This window comes from Mastigoproctus giganteus, chromosome 2 (assembly GCF_048544385.1).
Source record: "Mastigoproctus giganteus isolate SK-2022 chromosome 2, ASM4854438v1, whole genome shotgun sequence".
Lineage (NCBI taxonomy): Eukaryota > Metazoa > Arthropoda > Arachnida > Uropygi > Thelyphonidae > Mastigoproctus > Mastigoproctus giganteus.
The window spans coordinates 270,171,964-270,195,387 of record NC_143576.1 but is presented as its reverse complement, the minus strand read 5'-3'; the positions used below and the strand labels follow the sequence as shown (position 1 = coordinate 270,195,387).

General features: G+C 38.9%; 1 protein-coding gene across 3 annotated transcripts in view; it reads right to left on the bottom strand.

Annotated features, from left to right (window-relative positions):
- LOC150090468 (uncharacterized) overlaps positions 1-23,424 on the bottom strand; it is a 678,730-nt gene that overhangs the window by 446,636 nt on the left and 208,670 nt on the right. For all 3 annotated transcript variants that reach the window (XM_090389911.1, XM_090389910.1, XM_090389909.1), the window contains exon 6: positions 22,332-22,471. In XM_090389911.1, coding sequence (XP_090246037.1) covers positions 22,332-22,471 — 140 coding nt within the window. The remainder of the gene's footprint in view (positions 1-22,331; positions 22,472-23,424) is intronic.

The window sequence follows — 23,424 nt, the reverse complement described above, 5'->3', positions numbered from 1 at the left end:
CTTTGTGATTTTGGCCATAAACCAAAGTATGAGGCCACTATAAATTTTCCCGGGTAAGAATTTTTGACCCAGTCCGCTTCTGTTTATCGATATTGCTTTTCTTTTTCTCTCTGAATCTGCAGTGTCTTCACCAGGACGCTTCCTTTTCACACTTTTAAGTATTTTACTCATTTTTAGGGAATAACGCGAATTACAAAACTAGGAGGCACGCTTGATACACATAAACAAAGCTGCGGGCATGTACCAACTGAATAAATAACACCGTGAAAGCAGAGATACACTATTAACACCTCACATTTTACTAAAACACATTTCTATGGGTTACTACCATAAAACAATAAAAACAATTTCCAGTTGCGTTTCTGCTAGTGAAATCTGTTATAAACTGGTAGCAAACTCGATCTAATTGCATTTGCGATTATACCAATAGCTGGAATTGTGTTGGTTTTTATGTTATTATGGTGAAATGTGTTTCCCCTTCACTGATATAAAAAAACATAAATACATTTTCAGAATCTTCTCTTCATTCCTATCATTAGCATTAGTAGAGGCATTTGATGCAAGAAAGCAAGCTTATGCAGCATCAGCCAAAAAAAAAACGGTAACATAAATAAATAAACACTTCCACTTCACCCCTCTGTTCGTTCGAAATACCTGTCCAGCTGAGCCTTAAACTTATTTAGGCTATCAACTTCCACGACAAGGGATGGAAGTCTGTTCCACCTACCAACCACCCGCTGGCTAAAGGCAAATTTCCGCACATCTATCCTACATCTGTCTTTCCTCAATTTGAATTTATGCCCTCTCAGGTGATTATTCTGAGCAAGAGGAAGAATCCCATCAGCATTGAGCATGCTCAAACCATTCAAGGCTTTGTACACCTCTATCAGATCACCTCGCTGGTGCCTAGTTTCCAGACACTGTAATTCGCAAAACTTAAGCCTTTCCAGCAGCTCTACTGGTTCCAGCAGCTCTACATCCTTCTTGAAATGAGGCCTCCAGGCCTGTATACAGTACTCTAGGTGTGGCCTGACCATTGCCTTATACAAGGGAATAATCACCTCCTTATCCCTGCTAGAAAAATTCCTATATATCATTGACAATACACCATGAGCTACTCTTGCAGCCCGTCTGCACTGCTCAGAGAACTTCATATCTGCCTGCACAACCACCCCCAGGTCCGTTTCATTCTCTACCACTGTCAGTGTAGTACCACAGAGTTGATACGTTGCTCTGGGGGTTGCTGTTTCCCATATGTAGTACTTTACATTTGTCAATGTTAAACTTCATTTGCCACCTCGAAGCCCATCTGCTCAACCTTTCCAAATCCTGTTGCAGCAGCATAGTGTCAGTAGTGTCCTTGACAACCCTGCCAACCTTCGTATTGTCTGCAAACTTGGACATTAAGCCTGATATACCATCATCAATATCATTTATAAATACAGAAAACAATAAAGGACCCAATACTGAACCCTGAGGGACTCCACTAATAACATTAGTCCACGATGAGCAGTGTCCATTGATTACCACTCTCTGTCTTCTCCCCCTCAACCACCCCTTTATCCATAGCAGCAATTTGCCTCCAATGCCACACTGCTCCAATTTGTGCAGCAGTCTTCCATGTGCAACAGTATCAAAAGCCTTTCTAAGAACCAAGTATATAATATCAAAGTTATTCCCTGCATCCAGTTCTTTTGTGACTGCATCATAGTATCCAATCAAATTGGTCAGGCAAGACTTACCCTTAACAAAACCATGCTGTGTCCTAGCTATAACTGAAGTCTTGTCTAGATGATCCTGCAGTGCTTCTTTAACCAGTGCCTCCATTAATTTTCCAGGAACAGAAGTTAAACTCACAGGTCTATAATTATTTGTGTCAGCCTTTGATCCCCCTTTGTGAATTGGGGTCACATTTGCACATCTCCAGTCCATGGGTACCTCCCCTGAGTCCAAGGAAGCTCTCATAATTATGGCTAAGGGTTTACTTACTTCCTTTGCTGCCTCCTTTAATATAACTGGATAGATCCCATCCACCCCAGGTGCCTTTCTTGTGTTTATCTTCAACAATTTCTCCTCCACTTTGCTGTCAGTTATTACAAGATTCTCTAGCTTACTGCTAGAGTTGAATACACCTCTGGCATTCCCCTCGCTGAATAACTCCTCATGTGTGAATGTTGATGCAAAATATTCATTTAGTTTGTTAGCTACCTGAGCAGGGTCATCAACAGTTGACCCATCGATCTCAAGTGGACCAATCTGATTCATCCCCTTCCTTCTAGAGTTTACATAAGTATAAGAACTCTTTGCTGTTTTTCTTCGCATCCCTTTCCAAGGATCTCTCGTAATCTGCCTTCGCCTGCCTAACCTCCTTTGTAACTTGGTTACAGATCAACTTGTATCTATCATAGGCGTCTGTGTCACGTGTTAATTTGTATGTATCCCATGCATTTTTCTTTTCTGCCATATGCCTCATCAGTTCATCTGACATCCATTTAGGCCGAAACCTTGAACAATATTTCTTAGTTGGTATGTAAAGCCTAGTAGCTTCCAAGATAAGTTCTTTGAATGCTTCCCATTTTGAATTTTCTGTTGGCAATATCATCAGTTGATCCCACTGTATAGAATTTAAATACTGTCTCAGTCCATTGTAGTCGCCTTTACGAAAGCAATACCCCTTCCCTTTACCCCTAATGGTAGTTACCTCTTTGAGTAACTCCCACTTCAGCACACTGTGGTCACTGCCACCAAATGGTTAATTTATCTGCAGATTCTTAATGCATGAAGAATCACTACTGATAATCAAATCAAGAGTATTACTCCCTCTAGTTGCCTCCTGAACATGCTGATGTAGAAAACAATCATCCAATAAATCCACAAAAGCCTTGCTACTGTGTGAGTGACCAGCCCCCAAATTCCAGTCAATATCTGGGAAATTAAAATCCCCCATTATAAGACTCTCTGATTTACTGCCCCACTCTATTTCTCCAAACAGTTTCTTATTATACTCATCAGAGTCATTAGGCCTATAGCACACTCCTACTCTCAATTTTGATCTCCCAATGCTTATGTCACACCAAACTGACTCGACACTGCACTGTCCAGCGATTTCGACTGGCTTCACTTCCTTGGATTTTATGTGTTTTTTAACTAATAGCATAACCCCTCCTCCCTTCCTATCCTGTCTATCCTTTCTGTAGACATTGTACTCCCCAAATTCCAGTTCTGCATTCCTTATATCTGTGTGACACCACGTCTCTGAAATCCCCACAATATCTGCCTTTGATGTTTTGAGCAATACCTCAAATTCATCAAATTTATTTACTAAACTCCTAGCATTGGTGTACACACAAGTATACATGCACTTGTTCTTTTTCTTGGCTACCCTAACACAACCCATGTGTTTACTTGTACCCCAATGATTCCCAGCAGTCTCTGAAATATCCTGCATCTTATTTTCCAGGCTGCGGCTCATTCCAATAGAAGCAGTGCAAGAATCACTTTCACCTCTGCCAGTGGCTACTGTTAATCTATTAGTCCTTGTATCCCCCCCAATCTAGCAGTTTTCCGACCCACCTAACACTGCCTCGTAAGAGTTCTGCAGATTTACAGAATGTTGAAAAAAATGTTGAAAAAAAGTCACGAGTTAAGGTTGAATCTGAAAGTGTCTGCAATTCTGTCTACACACAACAGGAGGTAGTATATGATGAGAGCCTTGTTCAATTCGGCCCTGAAGAGACTGTGCAAGGCTCAAAGGGTAGAATTTTTTTCAGCCTGGTCTGTGTTTGCTGACAGGAGAGATTGCTTTTACAGCGATGGGATACATTTAAATAGAAAGGTTGCAAGAATATTTGCTGATGCTACCGGTGCAGTGTTAGGTAGGTCAAAAAACTGCTAGGTTGGGAGAATACACAGACTAAAAGGTTAACAATGGCTGCAGGCAGAGGCAAAAGAGATTCTTGTACTGCTTCTACTAAAATGAGCAGCAGCGTGGAAAGCAAGGCAAGTGAGATTTCCAGGACTCTTGGGAGTCAGAGTGGAACAAATAAATATATGGGCTGTGTTTAGGGTAACTAAGAGTAGAAACAGATGCGCACACCAATGTTAGGAGTATAGTTAATAAATTTTGTAAGCTTGAAGTGCTAGTCAAGACATCAAAGGCAGCTATTGTTGGGATATCAGAGACATGGTGTCACACAGATATAAGCAGTGCAAAATTGGAATTTGGGGAGTAGAATATGCACAGAAAGGACAGACAGGATAGGAAGGGTTATGCTGTTAATTGAGAAACACAAAATCTAAGGAAGTGCATCCAATTGATGTTGGTAGACAATGCAATGTTCAGTCTGTTTGGTGTGACATAAGCAGTGGGAAAGGAAAAATCAGAGTAGGTGTGTGTTACAGGTCTAATGAATCTGATGAGTATCATGAGAAATTGTACAGAGAAATGAGTGGGCCAGTAATCAGAATGTCTTATAATGGAGGATTTTAACTTTCCAGATAATGACTGGAACTTGTGGGTTGGTCATTCACACACACTAACAAGACTTTTTTGGATTTACTGGATGACTGCTACAACAGCATGTTCGAGAGGCAACAAGAGGGAGTAATACTCTTAATCTGATTATCAGCAGTGATTAAATTTGTCTCGAGACTTCTTTCTCCTCTAGTTGGCAAGACCACCCACACCGTCTAAAACAGTGTTGAATTCATAAAGAGGATTCGCACTGTATCCATCTCGCAGGATCAAGTTATGGCATCGTTCGACGTCATATCGCTCTTTACCTCCATCCCTGTGGAACTTGCCATTTCTTGTGCAAAACAACTCTTGGACAATGATAGAACCCTCAACGAAAGAACTGGTCTCACACCCGATGACATTTCCGCCGCCCTCAGACTGTGCTTAACAGGGGGTGCAATCATATTTAATGACTCAGTCTACCAGCAGATACATGGCACGGCCATGGGTTCCCCTGTCAGCTCAGTCACAGCAAACATCGTGATGGAGGAGTTAGAGGGACGTGCGTTTGCACACGCACCAGATCACATCGCCTTTTGGTGTCGCTATGTTGACGATGTGTTCGTGGTCATCCCTAGAGACTCAGGTCAGCGACTTCTATCATACCTCAACTCACTATCGCCCTTCATAAAATTCACGATTGAGCTGGAGTCGAACAACTCCTTACCATACCTAGACACACTTGTCCGACGTGAAGGCACGTACCTGAGGACTACAGTTTATCGTAAGCCCATGTGTGCTGGCCAGTTCACCAACTTCCGGTCAGCACACGCGCGAGGCCACCTCCTCTCCACTGCCCGAACCTTGCTTACTCGCGCCTGGACACACTCCAGCTCCGCTGATGAAAGACGCAAAGAGGTCACTAGGGTCAAAGTAGACCTTACGAGGTGTGGCTACCCCATTGACGTCCTCGACAGGTGTGATCTACAGACACGTGACATCGTGACGACCAGCTACAACACCAACAGTGACGAGCCATCCACGAGGGCATTCATCCCATACTACCCCAACCTGTCACAACAGATCGGTAGAATCCTGAGAACGCACGGAATAAAGTGCATCCAACTCCCAGGCAAGAAACTGCGTTCTTTCATTTCCAACGTGAAAACACCTGTCCCCACCCTTCTGCAGAGCGGTTTGGTCTACCGCATCTCTTGCCGTGACTGCACTAGCTGCTACTTTGGAGAGACTGGACGTCGACTCGAGAAACGTCTCTCGGAGCACAAAAGAGCGATCCGTTTAGCGGATATAGAACACTCAGCTATCGCCGAACATGTCTGGACAACCCACCACGACATCGACCCACACCGCGATGTCGTGGTGGTAGACAGATCCCACCATTACCTAAAACGTACCTGGTTGGAATCGTTAAATATAAAATCTTCGGATAAATCCTTGAACAGGAACAGTGGTTGCCAAGTCAACCCAATCACAGAGTCAGTAGTTCTATCATTGGACAAGCGCTGGCCACGTCATCATGCGTCACAGCCACAGACGTCAACAAACAATTAAACCTCGCGTCTCACGCACCTGGCAGTGCACATCTTCATTCCAACTGCCATTCATGTATTTTTAATTCTGATGAAGGCTACCATATAGCCGAAAGCTCATATATTTCTTCTTTATTTGTACGCTCTGTGTGTAACTATAATAAATTTCTTAATCAGCAGTGATTATTCATGCATTAAGAATTTGCAGATAAAGGAACCATTGCGTGAGAGTGATCACAATGTACTGATATGGGAATTACTTTAAGTTGTAAGTACCATCAAGGCTAAAGGGAAGGGCTTTTCGTAAAGGTGACTACAGGGATCTCAGACAGTTTTTAAATTCTGTACAGTGGGATCAACTGATGATGTTACCAATTCTGAATTCTAAATGTGAAGCCTTCAGCGACTTAATCTTAGAGGCTACTAGACTTTCATTCCAACTAAGAAATAATGTTCAAGGTTCAGGCTTCAGGCTTAAATAGATGTCAGATGAATTAAGGAGGCTTGTGGCAAAGAAGAAAAATGTATGGGATGAATATAAATCAGTGTTTCTCTAAGTTTTGACTACCGCATACCCCTTCTTAATTTTTCTTAAGTACCGAGTACCTCCTTGTCAAAAAAAAATCATATTTCATTAAATTTCTATAAATATTTTTATTTGAATTTAAGTGTACATAAAAAAAAAAATTGTTTATAATTTATATTTGATAGAACAAAATTAATAAAGTAAACATACTATCAATTTTTACTTAATTAAAATAATATATCTTCAATGTGAATAGTGAAATTGCTTGTGGTGGGATAATATTTCAGCAAAATTGGGCTCTGTGGCTGTTAATTTCAATCTCAGATGTGGTTCAACATCTATAATGCAGTTCCTCTTCTTTGTCATAATGTCTAAAAGCACCAATAATCCAACTTCACACAGATATGAACTTGAAATGGAAAAATGAACTTTAGAGCTTTATCTGATAATGCAGGAAATGCATTTTGTATCTGTAAACAAAATTATGATAATGTATTCTCATTATATGTTTTTTAAAAATCCATCAGAAGCTAGTTCCAAAAGTTGTTCTTCTGTTTGTGACAGACCCTTTGGCATAGATTGACTGATGTTGAAAGGGTATCATATTCACTCAATATTAATGTAAAATTCGTTAATGTAAAATTCAGAAAAGGGAAACACTTTTCTAGATTCATCTGTAAACTTTGTAATTTTTGCATTATAATAGTCTTCACATTGTCATCAATTTATTTTTGACTATTTATTCAAACTTGTGTGTAATTCAAGAAGAGATGTGAATGCGTCCAATTCTCCATTACCAACTCGCTTTTGCAACAACTTCATCTTTGCCAATGTCGTGTTCATTTTATCTTGAACATGAAATATAAAAATTTCCTTGGCTAGTAAAGACAAATTAAAACAGTAAATATATCTGCCAGGTATGCTAATTGATTGAGCCATATTCAATCATGTAAACATTTTTTTAATTCAAAACTTTCATTAAAAAAAACCTGTAGTTCATTCCAAAGTTCAAATAAACGAATTAGAACTTTTACACGAGAAAGCCAACAAACCTCGGTATGGAAAAGATGTTGTTTATGATTACTACCCAATTTTTTGTATAGTTGCGAGAAAAGTCTGACAGCCTTTAATATAATTTATGATTTTTACAGCTTCGTCCAGAACCTTTTTTTTAGGTCGGCAGGCATCATATACATAGCTGAAGCCTTGTTGTGTATGCAATAATGTGTCAACTTTGCATGTGGTGCAGTAGCTTTAATCTTTGAAACAAGCCCTTTTTTAGATCTAACCATGGATTTTGCTCTATCGTTGTATATTCCAACACAACTCTTCTAATCAAGTTTGTTTTATTGCATAAATTTTTCCATAATGTTGAATATTTCTTCTCCTGTTATGTGTTCTAGTAGTAGTAGTAGTAGTAGTAGTAGTAGTGGCACATGATGCAAGAAAGCAAGTGTAGGAGCTTATGCAGCATCAGCCAAAAAAAAAAAAAATCACACCATTCCTTCCAAATGTCTGTCCAGGTCCTCCTTAAATTTCTTCAACCTATCAACTTCCACAACGACACATGGAAGTTTTTTCCAGCAATTAACCACCCGCTGGCTAAAGGCAAATTTCCGCATATCTATTCAACATCTGTCTTTTCTTAATTTGAATTTATGCCCCCTTAGGTTTGTAATCTGAACAAGTGGAAGGATCCCATCAGAATTCACCGTGCTCAACCAATTCAAGGCCTTATATACCTCAATCAGATAACTGCGCAGGTGCCTAGTCTCCAGCCACTGCAATTTGCAGAACTTAAGCCTCTCTTGGTAAGAGGATCCCTTCATTCCCCTCACCAATCGTGTTGCTCTTCTCTGTACACGCTCAAGCAAATCTACATCCTTCCTAAAATGAGGCCTCCAGACCTGTACGCAGTACTCAAGGCGTGGCCTGACCATTGCCTTATACAGAGGGACAATCACCTCCTTTTCCCTGCTAGCAAAATTCCTATATATCATTGACAAAACCCCATGACCTGCCCTAGCAGCCTGTCTGCATTGCTCAGAAAACTTCATATCTGACTGCACAATTACTCCCAGGTCTTTTTCATTTTCTACCACCTTAAGTGTAGTACCACACAGTTGGTACGTTTCTCTGGGGTTACTTCTACCCATATGCAGTACTTTGCATTTGTCAAGGTTGAACTTCAGTTGCCACTTCTTAGCCCATCTGCCCAAATTATCTAGATCCTGTTGCAGTAGCACACTGCCATTACTGTCATTAACAACCCTGCCAACCTTTGTGTCATCTGCAAACTTCGACATTAAGCCTGATATACCTTCATCAATATCATTGATAAATACACAAAACAACAGTGGACCCAACACCGAACCCTGTGGGACTCCACTAATAACATTAGTCCACGAAGAGCAGCACCCATTGATTACCACCCTCTGTCTTCTCCCACTTAACCATCCTCTTATCCATTGTAGCAACTTACCCTTAATACCATTCTGCTCCAATTTGTACAGTAGTCTTCCATGCGCAACAGTGTCAAAAGCTTTCCTGAAATCCAAGTATATGATATCAAAATTATTTTTTGCATCCAGTTCCTTTGTGACCACATCATAATAACCAATCAAATTTGTCAGACAAGACTTTCCCTTAACAAAACCATGCTGTGTTTGAATTATTGCTGCAGTCTTGTCTAGATGATCCTGCAATGCATCTTTAACCAGTGACTCCATTATTTTACCCGGAACAGAAGTTAAACTAACTGGTCTGTAATTACTCGTATCACCCTTCGATCCACCTTTGTGAATTGGGGACACATTTGCACATCTCCAGTCCGTGGGAACCTCCCCTGAGTCCAAGGATGCTCTCATAATTATGGCTAAGGGTTTGCTTAGTTGCTTTGCTGCCTCTTTTAAAATAACTGGATAGATCCCATCCACTCCAGGTGCCTTTCTTATGTTTAACTTCAACAATTTCTCCTCCACTTTGCTCTCAGTTATTACAAAATCATTAAGCACACTGCTACAATTTGATAACCTTCTTCCATTTTCAAACTGTAATAATTCCTCACGTGTGAATGTAGATGCAAAATACTCATTCAGTTTGTTTGCTATCTGAGCAGGATCATCAACAGTCGAACCATCGATGTCAAGTGGACCAATCATATTTATCCCCTTCCTTTTAGAGTTTATATAAGTAAAGAAATCCTTGCTGTTTTTCTTAGCATCCTTTGCCAAAGATTTCTCGTAATCCGCCTTCGCCTGCCGAACCTCCTTTGTGACCTGATTACAGACTAGCTTATATCTGCCACAGGCTTCTGCGTCACCTGATAATTTATATGCATCCCATGCATTTTTCTTCTCTGTCATGAGTCTCATTAGTTCATTTGATAACCATTTAGGCCTAAACCTTGAACGATATTTCTTAATCGGTATATAAAGTCTAGTAGCTTCCACGATTAATTCCTTGAATGCTTCCCACTTAGAATTTACTGTTGGTAACATCGTCAGTTGATCCCACTGTACAGAATTTAAAAACTGTCTGAGACCACTGTACTCCCCTTTACGGAAGCAAAAACCCTTTCCTTTACCCCTGACGGTAGTTACCTCTTTGAGTAAATCCCACTTCAGCACACTGTGATCACTGCCACCTAGTGGTCCCTTTATCTGCAAATTCTTAATACACGAATGATCACTGCTGATAACCAGATCAAGAGTGTTACTTTCTCTGGTTGCCTCTCGAACATGCTGCTGCAGAAAACAATCATCCAATAAATCCACAAAAGTCTGACTGGTGTGTGAGTGACCAACCCACAAGTTCCAGTCAATATCTGGGAAGTTAAACTCCCCCATTATAAGACATTCAGATTTACTGGCCCACTCTATTTCTCTGTACAATTGTTCATTGTACTCATTCAAGTCATTAGGCCTATAACACACTCCTACCCTTATTTTTCCTTTCGCAGTGCTTATTTCGCACCAAACTGACTCAACAGAGCACTGTTCATCTATATTAACTGGGTGCACTTCCTTTGATTTTATGTTTTTCTTAATTAACAGCATAACACCCCCTCCCTTTCTGTCCTGTCTATCCTTTCTGTACACATTGTACTCCCCAAATTCCAGTTCTGCATTCCTTATATCTTTGTGACACCACGTCTCTGCTATCCCAACAATATCCGCCTTTGATGTCTTGACCAACACTTCAAATTCATCAAATTTATTTACTATACTTCTAGCATTGGTATACATGCAAGCATACATGCTCCTATGCCTATTCCTTGTTACCCTAACACATCCCATATACCCAACTATTCCATGATGACTGCCATCCGTCCCTGAAACCCCCAACACCCCTCGCTCCAGGTCGCTTCTTATTCTAATAGAAGTTGTGCAAGAATCACCTTCACCTCTGCCTGCGGTTACTGTTAAACTATTAGTCTTTGTATCCCCCCAAACTAGCAGTTTTCCGACCCACCTAACACTGCCTCGATAGCATCAGCAAATATTCTTGCACCCTTTCTATTTAAGTGTATCCCATCCCTGTAGAAGCAATCTCTCCTGTTAACAAGTACAGTCCAGGCTGAAAAAAATTCTACCCCTTGAGCCTTGCACAATTTTTCCAGGGCCGAATTGATCGACAAGGCTCTCATCATATACTCCCTCCTATCGTGTCTGGGCAGAATTGCAGACACTTTCAAATTCAACCCTATTTCACGGCTTTTTTTCAACAGTGACCTGTACTTGTTGAGTAATTCCGCCGGTCTCCTACTCTTAATATCATTAGTGCCAACGTGTACAACTATATCACCTTTTGTGCCCTTGAAAGATGATATCCGCTCTACAACGTCATCAACCTTTGCCCCTGGCAGACATACCCTGGTCCTGTTCCACCTATCCTTTTTACAAAGGATGTTCCCCGTTTCCCTGACAATAGAGTCACCAACAACTAATAGTTCCTGTGGGACCAGCGCATTCTGCCTTAGGGGTTGCCGCTGTGTTGCGTGATGACCAAGTGCAAGCTCTGGCGTTGATGTGGGCAGCTGAGAGCCTGATGGGCCCCTCAATTTAGATCTTTCGAGGGCATCCACCCTGTCTCTCAAACTCTCATATAGGCCCATAACAACGCTGAGTTGTCGCCTGATTTCCTTACACTCCTTGCATCGCGCACACACAAAGACATCCCCCATGGCAATATCATGTTCCGTTCCAGAGAGTTCGGCAAACATTTCACAAGTTGCACATTTCTTTAGGCTGTGATGCGTTGGAGAATTGCCCCCCTCAGTTCTCCCCCGAGTCACAGCACTCCTGCCACTTTGTGCCCGTTGCTTTGCTGCTCTAGTTTGGGGCATGGTAGTTTAAATTAATAAAATCAATAAATTAAATGTCAGTAGTATTTGAATAGAAACTATTAAATAGAAACAGTGAAGCGTATTACTATATAATTATGCGTTAGAGCTACCTAGCTACCTGAATTAAAAAATTTGAATTCCCTACCACTATATCCAAAAACAATGGCTACAAAAATGGAACGAAATAACGGTTTTACCTATCGTAAGTAAAATCCACAAAAACTCTTTATCTAAATTAAAAATAAAAAATAACCAGCGTAACTATAACTATATGACTACGTATTAAGTACAATATAAAATAACAATCATGTAAATAACAGGTAAACACTTATCGTTTTTGCGGAGCCTGTAACTGATAGCTGTAACTTTTAAAGAGATCAACGGTTGGCAAAATAAAAGGTCATCGTGAAGTTTTTAATTTTTTTTTCATATCTAACGAACACTAGAAGATTTTCAAAGTTCGTAATGTAAGTGGAACCATCAACCTGCAATGTATAATAATGACTCTTACGAATATCAGATAACAATATCTGTTTTATATATTCAGCCATTTCAGTGATTCTCCGATGAACAGTATTATTTGATAGGCAAATCCGATCAAAAAACCTTTTTGTGTTACATTCAATCATTACTTCTGCTATTATCTTTGCTGCAGGCTTGACCAAAATTTCACCAATTGTCTCTGCTGAACCACTTTTTGCTATTAAGAGCAACACACGATATGAAACTTCTAATACCTTTTTATTTTCACCTTCTGACACGACCCACATCATTTTCTAAGTTTCTTTTAAATTTTTGCATTTATTTTTTGAAAAAATTCTAAAGATTTGTCTTCGTATTCATTATGTTTTGATTAAAAATGGCAAATTAAGTTAGATGGTTTTATGCTTTCATTTGTTAAAAGTTTCACAACAAATGACACATACTGGAATAGGTTCCTCTTCATTTCCCGTCCATGAAAATCCACATTTCAAGTAATTCATATCGTACTTACGATGTTTCTTTACCTTCTTCTTAGCTGGTTCTTTAGAGATGTCAGATGGCACACCCTTGTCAATTTCATTTGGTCCACATACAATACAACCTTATCATGTTGTTTCCAGCTACTTGTATCTGCTTTATTGCTCTCTTTTGTGCATTTTATAAACCCAGTTTTTAACCAATGATCCATACTTAAGAATCTAAAGGGTTAAAAATAATTTATAATATTTATTATGCGTACTAATTTCTATGCATCATTAAACAAAAAATAGATATTTTAAAACATATAAAAACAATATACTTCCTGGTTAATATATTGCCTAAATACACATTTAGTCGAAATACATATAGTGGGCTATATAAGTAATCTATAATAATACTAACCTATTTCCCATTATTTTAACTAGCAGGACATTTGTGATATGATCAAATAATGAAGCACATTACATTGATATCTACTTAACTGTCTTAATTAAACATTTGTGAATAATCATATAATCACTCTTTTATCAGTTGCTCACCGAATGAATTATTTCACGCTCTGAAGTGTGTTCAGATATGACGCTGAACAAAGATTCACGCATGGTCGCATGTGCGATTTTTAAAACTACCCAAATGCAGCACTTATCACAACTTGAGCAGGAGAATTCATATGAAATATACAATTTATTGGGAAATATATACGTTTAAAATAATATGTTACTAAAGTATTTTTTTCTTAATAATGATTCTAGGTGTCAGTGGCACATAGCCGAAAATTGCCACGTACTCTCGGAAGAACTTTCAGATACCCACGGGGAGACTAGTACTACAATTTGGGAAACGCTGATATAAATTACCAGTGTTTTTGCATCTTTTTTTTTTTTTTTTTTTAACTCTGCTGTTTTTCTTTGCATCCAAAGAAAAACAGCAGAGTTCTTTACTTATGTAAACTCTAGAAGGAAAGGGATGAATCATATTGGACCACTTAACATAGACGGGTTGACTATTAATGATCATGCTCAGGTAGCTGATAAACTGAAAGAGTATTTTGCATATACATTCACACATGAGGAGTTATTCAATGAAGGGAATGCCAGAAGTTTATCAAACTCTAACAGGGAGCTAGGTGATTCTGTAATAACTGAGAGCAAAGTGGAGGAGAAATTGTTGAAGTTAAACATAAGGAAGGCACCTGGTGGACAGGATCTATCCAGTTATATTAAAGGAGGCACCACATCAAGTAAGCAAAACTTTAGCCATAATTATGAGAGCTTTCTTGGACTCAGGGGAGGTCCCAATGGACTGGAGGAGTGAAATTGTATCACCAATTCACCAAGGGGGATTCAAAGGTGACACAAGTAACTATAGACCTGCTAGCTTAACGTGTGTTCCGCAGAAAATAATGAAGTCACTGGTTAAAAAAGCATTACAGGATGATCTAGACAAAACACAACTTAGGTTTGTTAAAATTGTCCTGTCTGACTAATTTGATTAGATACTATGATAAAGTCACAAAGGAACTGAACATCAAAAATAATTTTGATATCATATACTCAGATTTCAGGACAGCTTTTGATATGTTGCACATGGAAGACTGCTGTACAAATTGTAGAGGTATTAAGGGTAAGTTGCTACAATGGATTAAGGGATGGTTGAGTGGGAGACAACAGAGAGTGGTGATTAATGAACACTGCTCTTCGTGGACAAATTTCGTTAGTGGAGTTCGCCAAGGTTCGGTGCTAGGCCCATTGTTGTTTTGTGTATTCATCAATGATATTGATGAAGGTTATGAGGATTAATGTCCAAGTTTGCAGATGATACAAAGATTGACAGGGTTGTTAATGACAGAAAAAACAGTATACTACTCCAACGGGATCTAGATAAGTTGGGAAAATGGGCTGAGAAGTGGCAACTGAAGTTTAACACTGACAAATGAAAAGCACTGCATATGGGTAGCAATAATCCAAGAAAAACATACCAACTATGTGATACTACACTAAGGGAAGTGGAAAGTGAAAAAGACCTGGGGGTAACTGTGCATACAAATATGAAGTTTGCTGAACAGTGCAGACGGGTGATATATAGGAATTTTGTCAGTGATATATAGGAATTTTACTAGCAGGGACAGGGAGGTTATTATCCCATTGTACAAGGCAATGGTCAGGCCCCACCTAGAGTAAGTACTGTGTACAGGGTCTGGAGGAATCATTTAGTGACGGGTGATGAGTACAAAGAAGGGCAACAAGATTGGTTAGGAGAACGAAGGGTGCTCTACTCTTCAAGTGCTACAATTCTGCAAACTGTAGCACTTGGAGAGTAGGCACATGCAAGGTGTTCCTGATTGGGGTCTATAAAGTTTTGAATGGGTTGAGCAAGCTGAATGCTGATGGGATTCTTTGTCCTGCTCAAATATAATGAAGAGGAATAGATTTTAATTGAGGAAAGGCAGTTGTAGAATAGATGTGCAGAAATTTCCCTTTAGCCAGCAGGTGGTTGATTGGTGAAACAGACTTCCATCTTTTGTTGGAAGTTGATAGCCTAAATAAATTTATGGCTGAGCTGGATAAGCATTTGGAACAAATGGAGGAGTGAAATGAGTGGGTTTTTTTTTTTTTTTTTTTTGGCTGAAGCTGCATAAGCTTCCTTTCTTGCATTGTATGCCTCGACTAATTCTAATGCTAATCAGATATAATTGTGCCTTAACGATAGTGACGAAGGCATATAAGTGCATGATGCAAGAAAAAAAGCTTATAACAGCATCGGCATGAAAAAAAAAAAAAAAACTTCCAACATCACATTTCCATTTCAACTGCAATATTTCTCCGATTCGTCCTTGAATTTAATAGCATTAGCATTACTTGAGGCACTTGATGCAAGAAAGCAAGCTTATGCAGCATCAGCCAAAAAAAAAAAAAAAAAAACCCACTTCCACTTCAACCCTCTGTTCATTCGAAATACATGTCTAGATGAGCCTTAAACTTATTTAGGCTATCAACTTCCACAACAAGGGATGGAAGTCTGTTCCACCCAGCAACCACCCACTGGCTAAAGGCAAATTTCCACACGTCTATCCTACATCTGTCTTTACTCAATTTGAATTTATGCACTCTCACGTAATTATTCTGAGCAAGAGGAAGAATCCATCAGCATTGAGCATGCTCAAACCATTCAAGGCTTTATACACCTCTATCAGATAACCTCGCTGGTGCCTAGTCTCCAGACACTGTAATTTGCAAAACTTAAGCCGTTCTTCATAAGACCAGCCCTTTGTTCCATTCATTAATCTTGTTGCCCTTCTCTGTACTCGTTCCAGCAGCTCTACATCCTTCTTGAAACGAGGCCTCCAGACCTGTATACAGTACTCAAGGAGTGGCCTGACCATTGCCTTATACAAGGGAATAATCACCTCCTTATCCCTGCTAGAAAAATTCCTATATATCACTGACAATACACCATGAGCTACTCTTGCAACCCGTCTGCACTACTCAGAGAACTTAATATTTGCCTGGACAACCTACTCTTTCTCTTTCATTCTCTACCACTCTCAGTGTAGTACCACAGAGTTGATACGTTGCTCTGGAGTTGCTGTTTCCCATATGTAGTACTTTACATTTGTCAATGTTAAACTTCATTTGCCACCTCGAAGCCCATCTGCTCAACCTTTCCAAATCCTGTTGCAGTGTCAGTAGTGTCCTTGACAACCATGCCAACCTTCGTATCATCTGCAAACTTGGACATTAAGCTTGATAATACCATCATCAATATCATTTATAAATACAGAAAACAATAATGGACCCAACACTGAACCCTGAGGAACTCCACTAATAACATTAGTCCATGATGAGCAGTGTCCATTGATTACCTCTCTCTCTCTCTCTCTCCCCTCCTCCCCTCCTCCCCCTCAACCACCTCTTTATCCAGACCAACAATTTGCCTCCAATGCCACACTGCTCCAATTTGTGCAGCAGTCTTCCATGTTCAACAGTATCAAAAGCCTTTCTAAGATCCAAGTATATAATATCAAAGTTATTCCCTGCATCCAGTTCTTTTGTGACTGCATCATAGTATCCAATCAAATTGGTCAGGCAAGACTTCCCCCTTAACAAAACCATGCTGTATCGAAGCTAACTGAAGTCTTGTCTAAATGATCCTGCAGTGCTTCTTTAACCAGTGCCTCCATTAATTTTTCTGGAACAGAAGTTAAACTAACAGGTCTATAATTATTTGTGTCAGCCTTTGATCCTCCTTTGTGAATTGGGGTCACATCTGCACATCTCCAGTCTGTGGGTACCTCCCCAGAGTCCAAGGAAGCTCCCATAATTATGGCTAAGGGTTTGCTTACTTCCTTTGCTGCCTCCTTTAATATAACTGGATAGATCCCATCCAACCCAGGGGCCTTTCTTGTGTTTATCTTCAAGAATTTCTCCTCCACTTTATTCTCAGTTATTACAAGATTATCTAGCTTACTGCCAGAGTCGAATACACCTCTGACATTCCCCTCGCTGAATAACTAATGTGTGAATGTCGATGCAAAATTTAGTTTGCATTTAGTTTGTTAGCTACCTGAGCAGGATCATCAACAGTTGACCCATCAATATCAAGTGGACCAATCTGATTCATCCCCTTCCTTCTAAAGTTTACATAAGTAAAGAACTCTTTGCTGTTTTTCTTTGCATCCCTTGCCAAAGATTTCTCGAAATCTGCCTTCCCCTGCCTAACCTCCTTTGTAACTTGGTTACAGATCAACTTGAATCTATCATAGGCTTCTGTGTCACGTGTTAATTTATATGTATCCCATGCATTTTTCTTCTCTGCCATATGTCTCATTAGTTCATCTGACAACCATTTAGGCCTAAAGCTTGAACAATATTTCTTAGTGGTATGCAAAGCCTAGTAGCTTCCAAGATAATTTCTTTGAATGGTTGCCATTTTGAATTTGCTGTTGGTAACATCATCAGTTGGTCCCACTGTATAGAATTTAAATACTGTCTCAGTCCACCGTAGTCGCCTTTACGAAAGCAATAACCCTTCCCTTTAACCCTAATAGTAGTTACCTCTTTGAGTAAATCCCACTTTAGCACACTGTGATCACTAACACCTAGTGGTTCCTTTAACTGCAGATTCTTGATGCATGAAGAATCTCTACTGATAATCAAATCAAGAGTATTACTCTCTCTAGTTGCCTCCTAAACATCCTGATGTAGAAAACAATTATCCAAAAATCCACAAAAGCCTTGCTAGTGTTTGAGTGACCAGTCCCCAAATTCCAGTCAATATCTGGGAAATTAAAATCCCCTATTATAAGACTCTCTGATGTATTGGCCCACTCTATTTCCCTGTACAGTTTCTTATTATACTAATCAGAGTCATTAGGTCTATAATCTCCCAATGCTTATGTCACACCAAACTGACTAGACACTGCACTGTCCAGCGATGTCGACTGGCTTCACTTCGTGGGATTTTATGTATTTAACTAATAGCATAACCCCTCCTCCCTTCCTATCCTGTCTATCCTTTCTGTAGACGTTGTACTCCCCAAATTCCAGTTCTGCATTCCTTATAACTGTGTGACACCACGTTTCTGATATCCCAACAATATCTGCCTTTGATGTTTTGAGCAATATCTGAAATTCATCAAATTTATTTACTAAACTTCTAGCATTGGTGTACACGCACGTATTCATGCACTTGTTTCTATTCTTAGCTACCCTAACACAACCCATGTGTTTACTTGTACCGCAATGACTCCCAACAGTTTCTGAAATATCCCGCATCTTGTTTTTCAGGCTCTGCTCATTCCAATAGAAGCAGTGCAAGAACCACTTTCACCTCTGCCAGTGGCTACTGTTAATCTATTAGCCTTTGTATCCCCCCCCAAGCTAGCAGTATTCCGACCCACCTAACACTGCCTCGATAGCATCATCAAATATTCTTGCACCCTTTCTATTTAAGTGTATCCCATCCCTGTAGAAGCAGTCTCTCCTGTTAACAAGTACAGTCCAGGCTGAAAAAATTCTACCCCTTGAGCCTTGCACATCTTTCCAGGGCCGAATTGATCGACACGGTTCTCATCATATACTCCCTCCTATCGTGTGTCTGGGCAGAATTGCAGACACTTTCAAATTCAACCCTAATTCACGGCTTTTTTTCAACAGTGACCTGTACTTGTTAAGTAATTCTGCCAGTCTCCTACTCTTAATATCATTAGTGCCAACGTGTACAACTATATCACCTTTTGTACCCTTAAAAGATGATATCCGCTCTACAACATCATCAATCTTTGCCCCTGGCAGACATACCCTGGTCCTCTTCCACCTATCCTTTTTACAAAGCATGTTCCCCGTTTCCCTGACAATAGAGTCACCATCAACTACTAGTTCCTGTGGGACCAGCGCATTCTGCCTTGGGGTTGCCGCTGTGTTGCGTGATGACCAAGTGCAAGCTCTGGCCTTGATTTGGGCAGCTGAGAGCTTGATGGGGCCCTCAATTTAGTTCCTTTGAGGGCATCCACCATGTCCTTCAAGCTCTCATATAGGTCCATAACAACGCTGAGTTGTTGCCTGTATTTAAGCCATCAACTGCCATAACCAGAGATGGAAGTTTGTTCCAGCAATCAACCATCCGTTGCGGGTGGTTGGTTGGTGGAACAGATTTCCATCCCTTGTCGTGGACGTTAATAGCCTAAATAAGTTTAAGGCTCAGCTGGACTGGTATTTCGAATGAATAAGAGGGGTGAAGTGGTGTTTTTTTTTTTTTTTTTTTTTTGCCTGATGCTACATAAGCTTGCTTTTTTGCAACAAATGCCTCTTCTAATGCTAATGCCAATCCACTAGATGAAGGCAAACTTTCACATATCTATTTGACAACCATCCTCCCTCAATTTTCAATTTTTGCATCATGTACGTAATCTGGGTTAAACAAAGAATAACGTCAACCACTGAGCTTGATCAATCCATTCAAAGCACTAAACATTTCATTCATAGCACCTCGCCGGTCTAGTCTCTGGATGCAGCAATTAGAAAAACTAAACTCTTGTTAAGAGTGTCACATTTTCCCTCCTCACCAAAGGTCTCCAGATATGTACTTAGTACCACCAAGATGTAGTCTGACCAATTCAATTGCCTTATATAATGTGATTAGTATTAGCAATGGCCATATGGTGCAAGGAAGCCTAAAATTTATGCTCTACCATTCAAAAAAAACTAAAAGAAAATAAAGGAGTAAAATAATAATAAAAATATAATAAATAATTAATAAATAATAAAAGAAAAGAAAACAGAAAAACCTATGCTTTTCTCTCCTCTCCTAGGTAACTATCCAACTGATCTTTGAATTTCCCCTATCAGCCTCTACCACCCATGTAGGTAACGTATTCAAGTAATTAATAACTCACTGGCTAAAATAGAACTTCCTATAATCCATATGAAACATCTACCCCCCCATAACTTGAATTTATGGCCCCTAGTTCCAGAATAAATAACCATGAAAATTTCGCCTTCATTCATTTTATTTTTGCCTCTCAGAGCCTAAAATATTTCAATCAAGTCTCCGCTATGGTGACTAGTTTCCAAGGTGTGCAACCCACATATTTGAAGTCTTTCCTCATATGGGTGCCCTTTTGCCAATCTCACTAGACAAGTTAACTATCTTTGAACCCTTTCAAAAAGCTCAACGTCTTTTTTTAGGTGCAGTTTCCGTACTTGAACACAGTATTCCAAGTATGCTTTTAACAACAACCATATATAATGGGATTATGATATCCTTATCTCTGCTAGAAAATGTTCCATAAATCATTGGTAGGACACTATGGGCCTTCCTTGCAACCCGTCTACAATGCTCAAAGAACTTCTACACCTTTCTTGAATATTCCTGAAATTTCTTAAATATTATTTGTCTTTTTGATTTTTACACATAATAGAAAATATTTTAATAAAAAATAGTAAACAAGTTTGTTTTATTTTAATAAAAAGTTTGGAAATTAAATAAAAAAAAAACAAACAAACTTGATTCCAAACTTTTAGGTGGATGTGTATTTTCACTGCTTAGCAGCACATCATCAAAGAAGTGTCAATGAAAAATCTCCACTCCAATGGATCATACATGCATTGATTAAACCCTTTACATACGTAGAAGAGGTTGTTCCTTGGAGTGAATGAAATGAATTCCTTTTCTTTCTAACTATATCAAGCAATTGTGTGAGAGGTGCTAACAGGTCCTAAGAGTGCTGTTGAATTCTTCGGCAGATCCAAATTCAGCACAAGTGTAGAATATGTGAGCTTCCATCTCAATCGAACTTATATAATTATGGTCGTATATATAACAGATTCATATAACAGATATAACAGATTGCAACATAATATATTACATAATAGTATTTAATAGATTACAATCCAAAAGGATCTTTAAATTGCTATAATACAAGTGTTATTGATTAATTCCTTGTGAAGTTAAAACATGACAAGGCATTTATCAATGTTACCATGTTGACTTGCAAGTCGTTATACACTGATTAATGCATTATGTATTGGTTAGTAATAGATAATACAGTGGTAATTATTATTACTGTTTAAAAAACATAAATAAAAAAGGATATACTTACCATAAGTAACAAATTTGCTTTGATACGGTTTATATACTTATTTTTTTTACAATCCAGAAGTTTTTTTTTAAAAAATCTGAGAAAATATTTGTCAGGAATCCTGTATTTGAACAAGTCCTTAATTAATCATGAGCAGCCACCCACAGGTGGCTGGCTACCCATGATACATAAATATATAAATTAGTTATAAGCAACATATCACTGTTGCAGTGATAAAAGAAACTCTAATCAGCCCAAAGAATGAAGAAGATACTCAAGTTTGTCTTACATGGATGACATAGGATATCCTTGTAGGACATCCATGTAGGAGAGAATATATTGTTTATATATTCTGTAAATAAACAACAATAACAATCAATATGCAAAACAAGAATCCTTGAATATCACTTGTGCACAGAGTTTACACTGCACAACTGAAGTAGATTGCCCGAAGTCGTAAACTATTAACTTATATGCAACTCACCAGTATTTATAAGTAACATTTACAAGATGTTGTTGTTGTTATTTGGTTTTTAGGAGCATTAGCAACTAAGGCCATATTGCTCCGGGATATGCGGTGGTGATTCCCTGACCTTTCCGCATCCTCCTTATTTGGTGGTGACGGGCTCGAACCCTGGTCTAATCAAGAAGCGTGTGCACGCATTGCTGCTCCTTCCCACCTGGCTACGGAGGCGCCGTTTTACAAGATGTCTACACAAAATTACATGGAAATCTCAACAGGCGGTGACGAGTTGTTTCTGAAAATTTCTAAACTTTTGCATGAGTGTAGGTATTTCTAGAATCTTTCAAGAGATATATAGTTAGGTGAACATGTTTTAAATCATAATATACTAACAATATGGTTTTAAAATTATGTCACAATTATTTTATTAAATGCAGCAAAACTATACCTGTCATTTCTTCTTTTTTTCTTGACTGAAGAGCCTTTGCTTTCTGGCGATCTACTTTGCGAGGTTTGCATTTTTCACACAAATAGGTTTCAGGAATATTGCTAGAGTTCAATCCCATACAATCAACATGTTGCCATACTCTAATTAACAAGTGAAAAAGAACCATCAGACATCACAAATAGAACTACAGAATGTTCAACTTCAAATCTTATACAACACATATGCAAAACAGAACTCAAAATAAATTAACTTCTAACACTTTTATCATGATATCTACTGCATATGGAGCAAAACAAATCAAAAGAGAGGACATATGTGATACTGTGAGTATTCAATCCTGTAATCAAATGGTATTAATTAAATGGTCAAGGAAAACAAATCAACTACTAGTTTACTGCTCATTTGTATAATGACCAAGAGTTGGTTGGTTGGCTGGTTGTTATTTGGTATTTAATGAACCATTGGAAACTATGGCCATATGTGCCAGATCAAGATAAAGGAAACACATCAAAACATATGTCTGCTAAAAGGGGTTGCCACATCAAAAGAGGAAAAGGTATATAAAAAATATCAAATGATAAATTCAAATATCAATGGATAAAATAACAGACTGTAAAATATTCAAAACGTCAGACATACTGACTCCATTATCTAAAATCTGGCTGACTGCACACAGTTCAGCGAGATTAATCAAATCTGTAAAACATAACTGTCATGCAAAAACAGAACATTCTATAAAAATAAGAATAAAGGTTAAAACAGTTTCAAAGTTCTCACACACATAGGTGGTAGGACTAGGTAATAGATGACTCTCATCAACCAGTGCAATTCCATCACTTTCAATATTGGAGGCTGAAATGGTGGAATCCATGTTTAGTCTACGGAGCAAAGCTCTGGCAAACCCTCTCTCTCATCGCTGCCATCATGCAGTATGACTGGTGTCTTTTGAGGTTATGATGCACGTTGTGGCAACATCCAATCTTCGCATTTTGAGGGAACAGCTTTTTTAATTCTTACCATTTGCACACCATATTCAAAAATTTGATTACTTCATACAGCCTCCCCCCATTTTCTTACTACTGAATACACCATC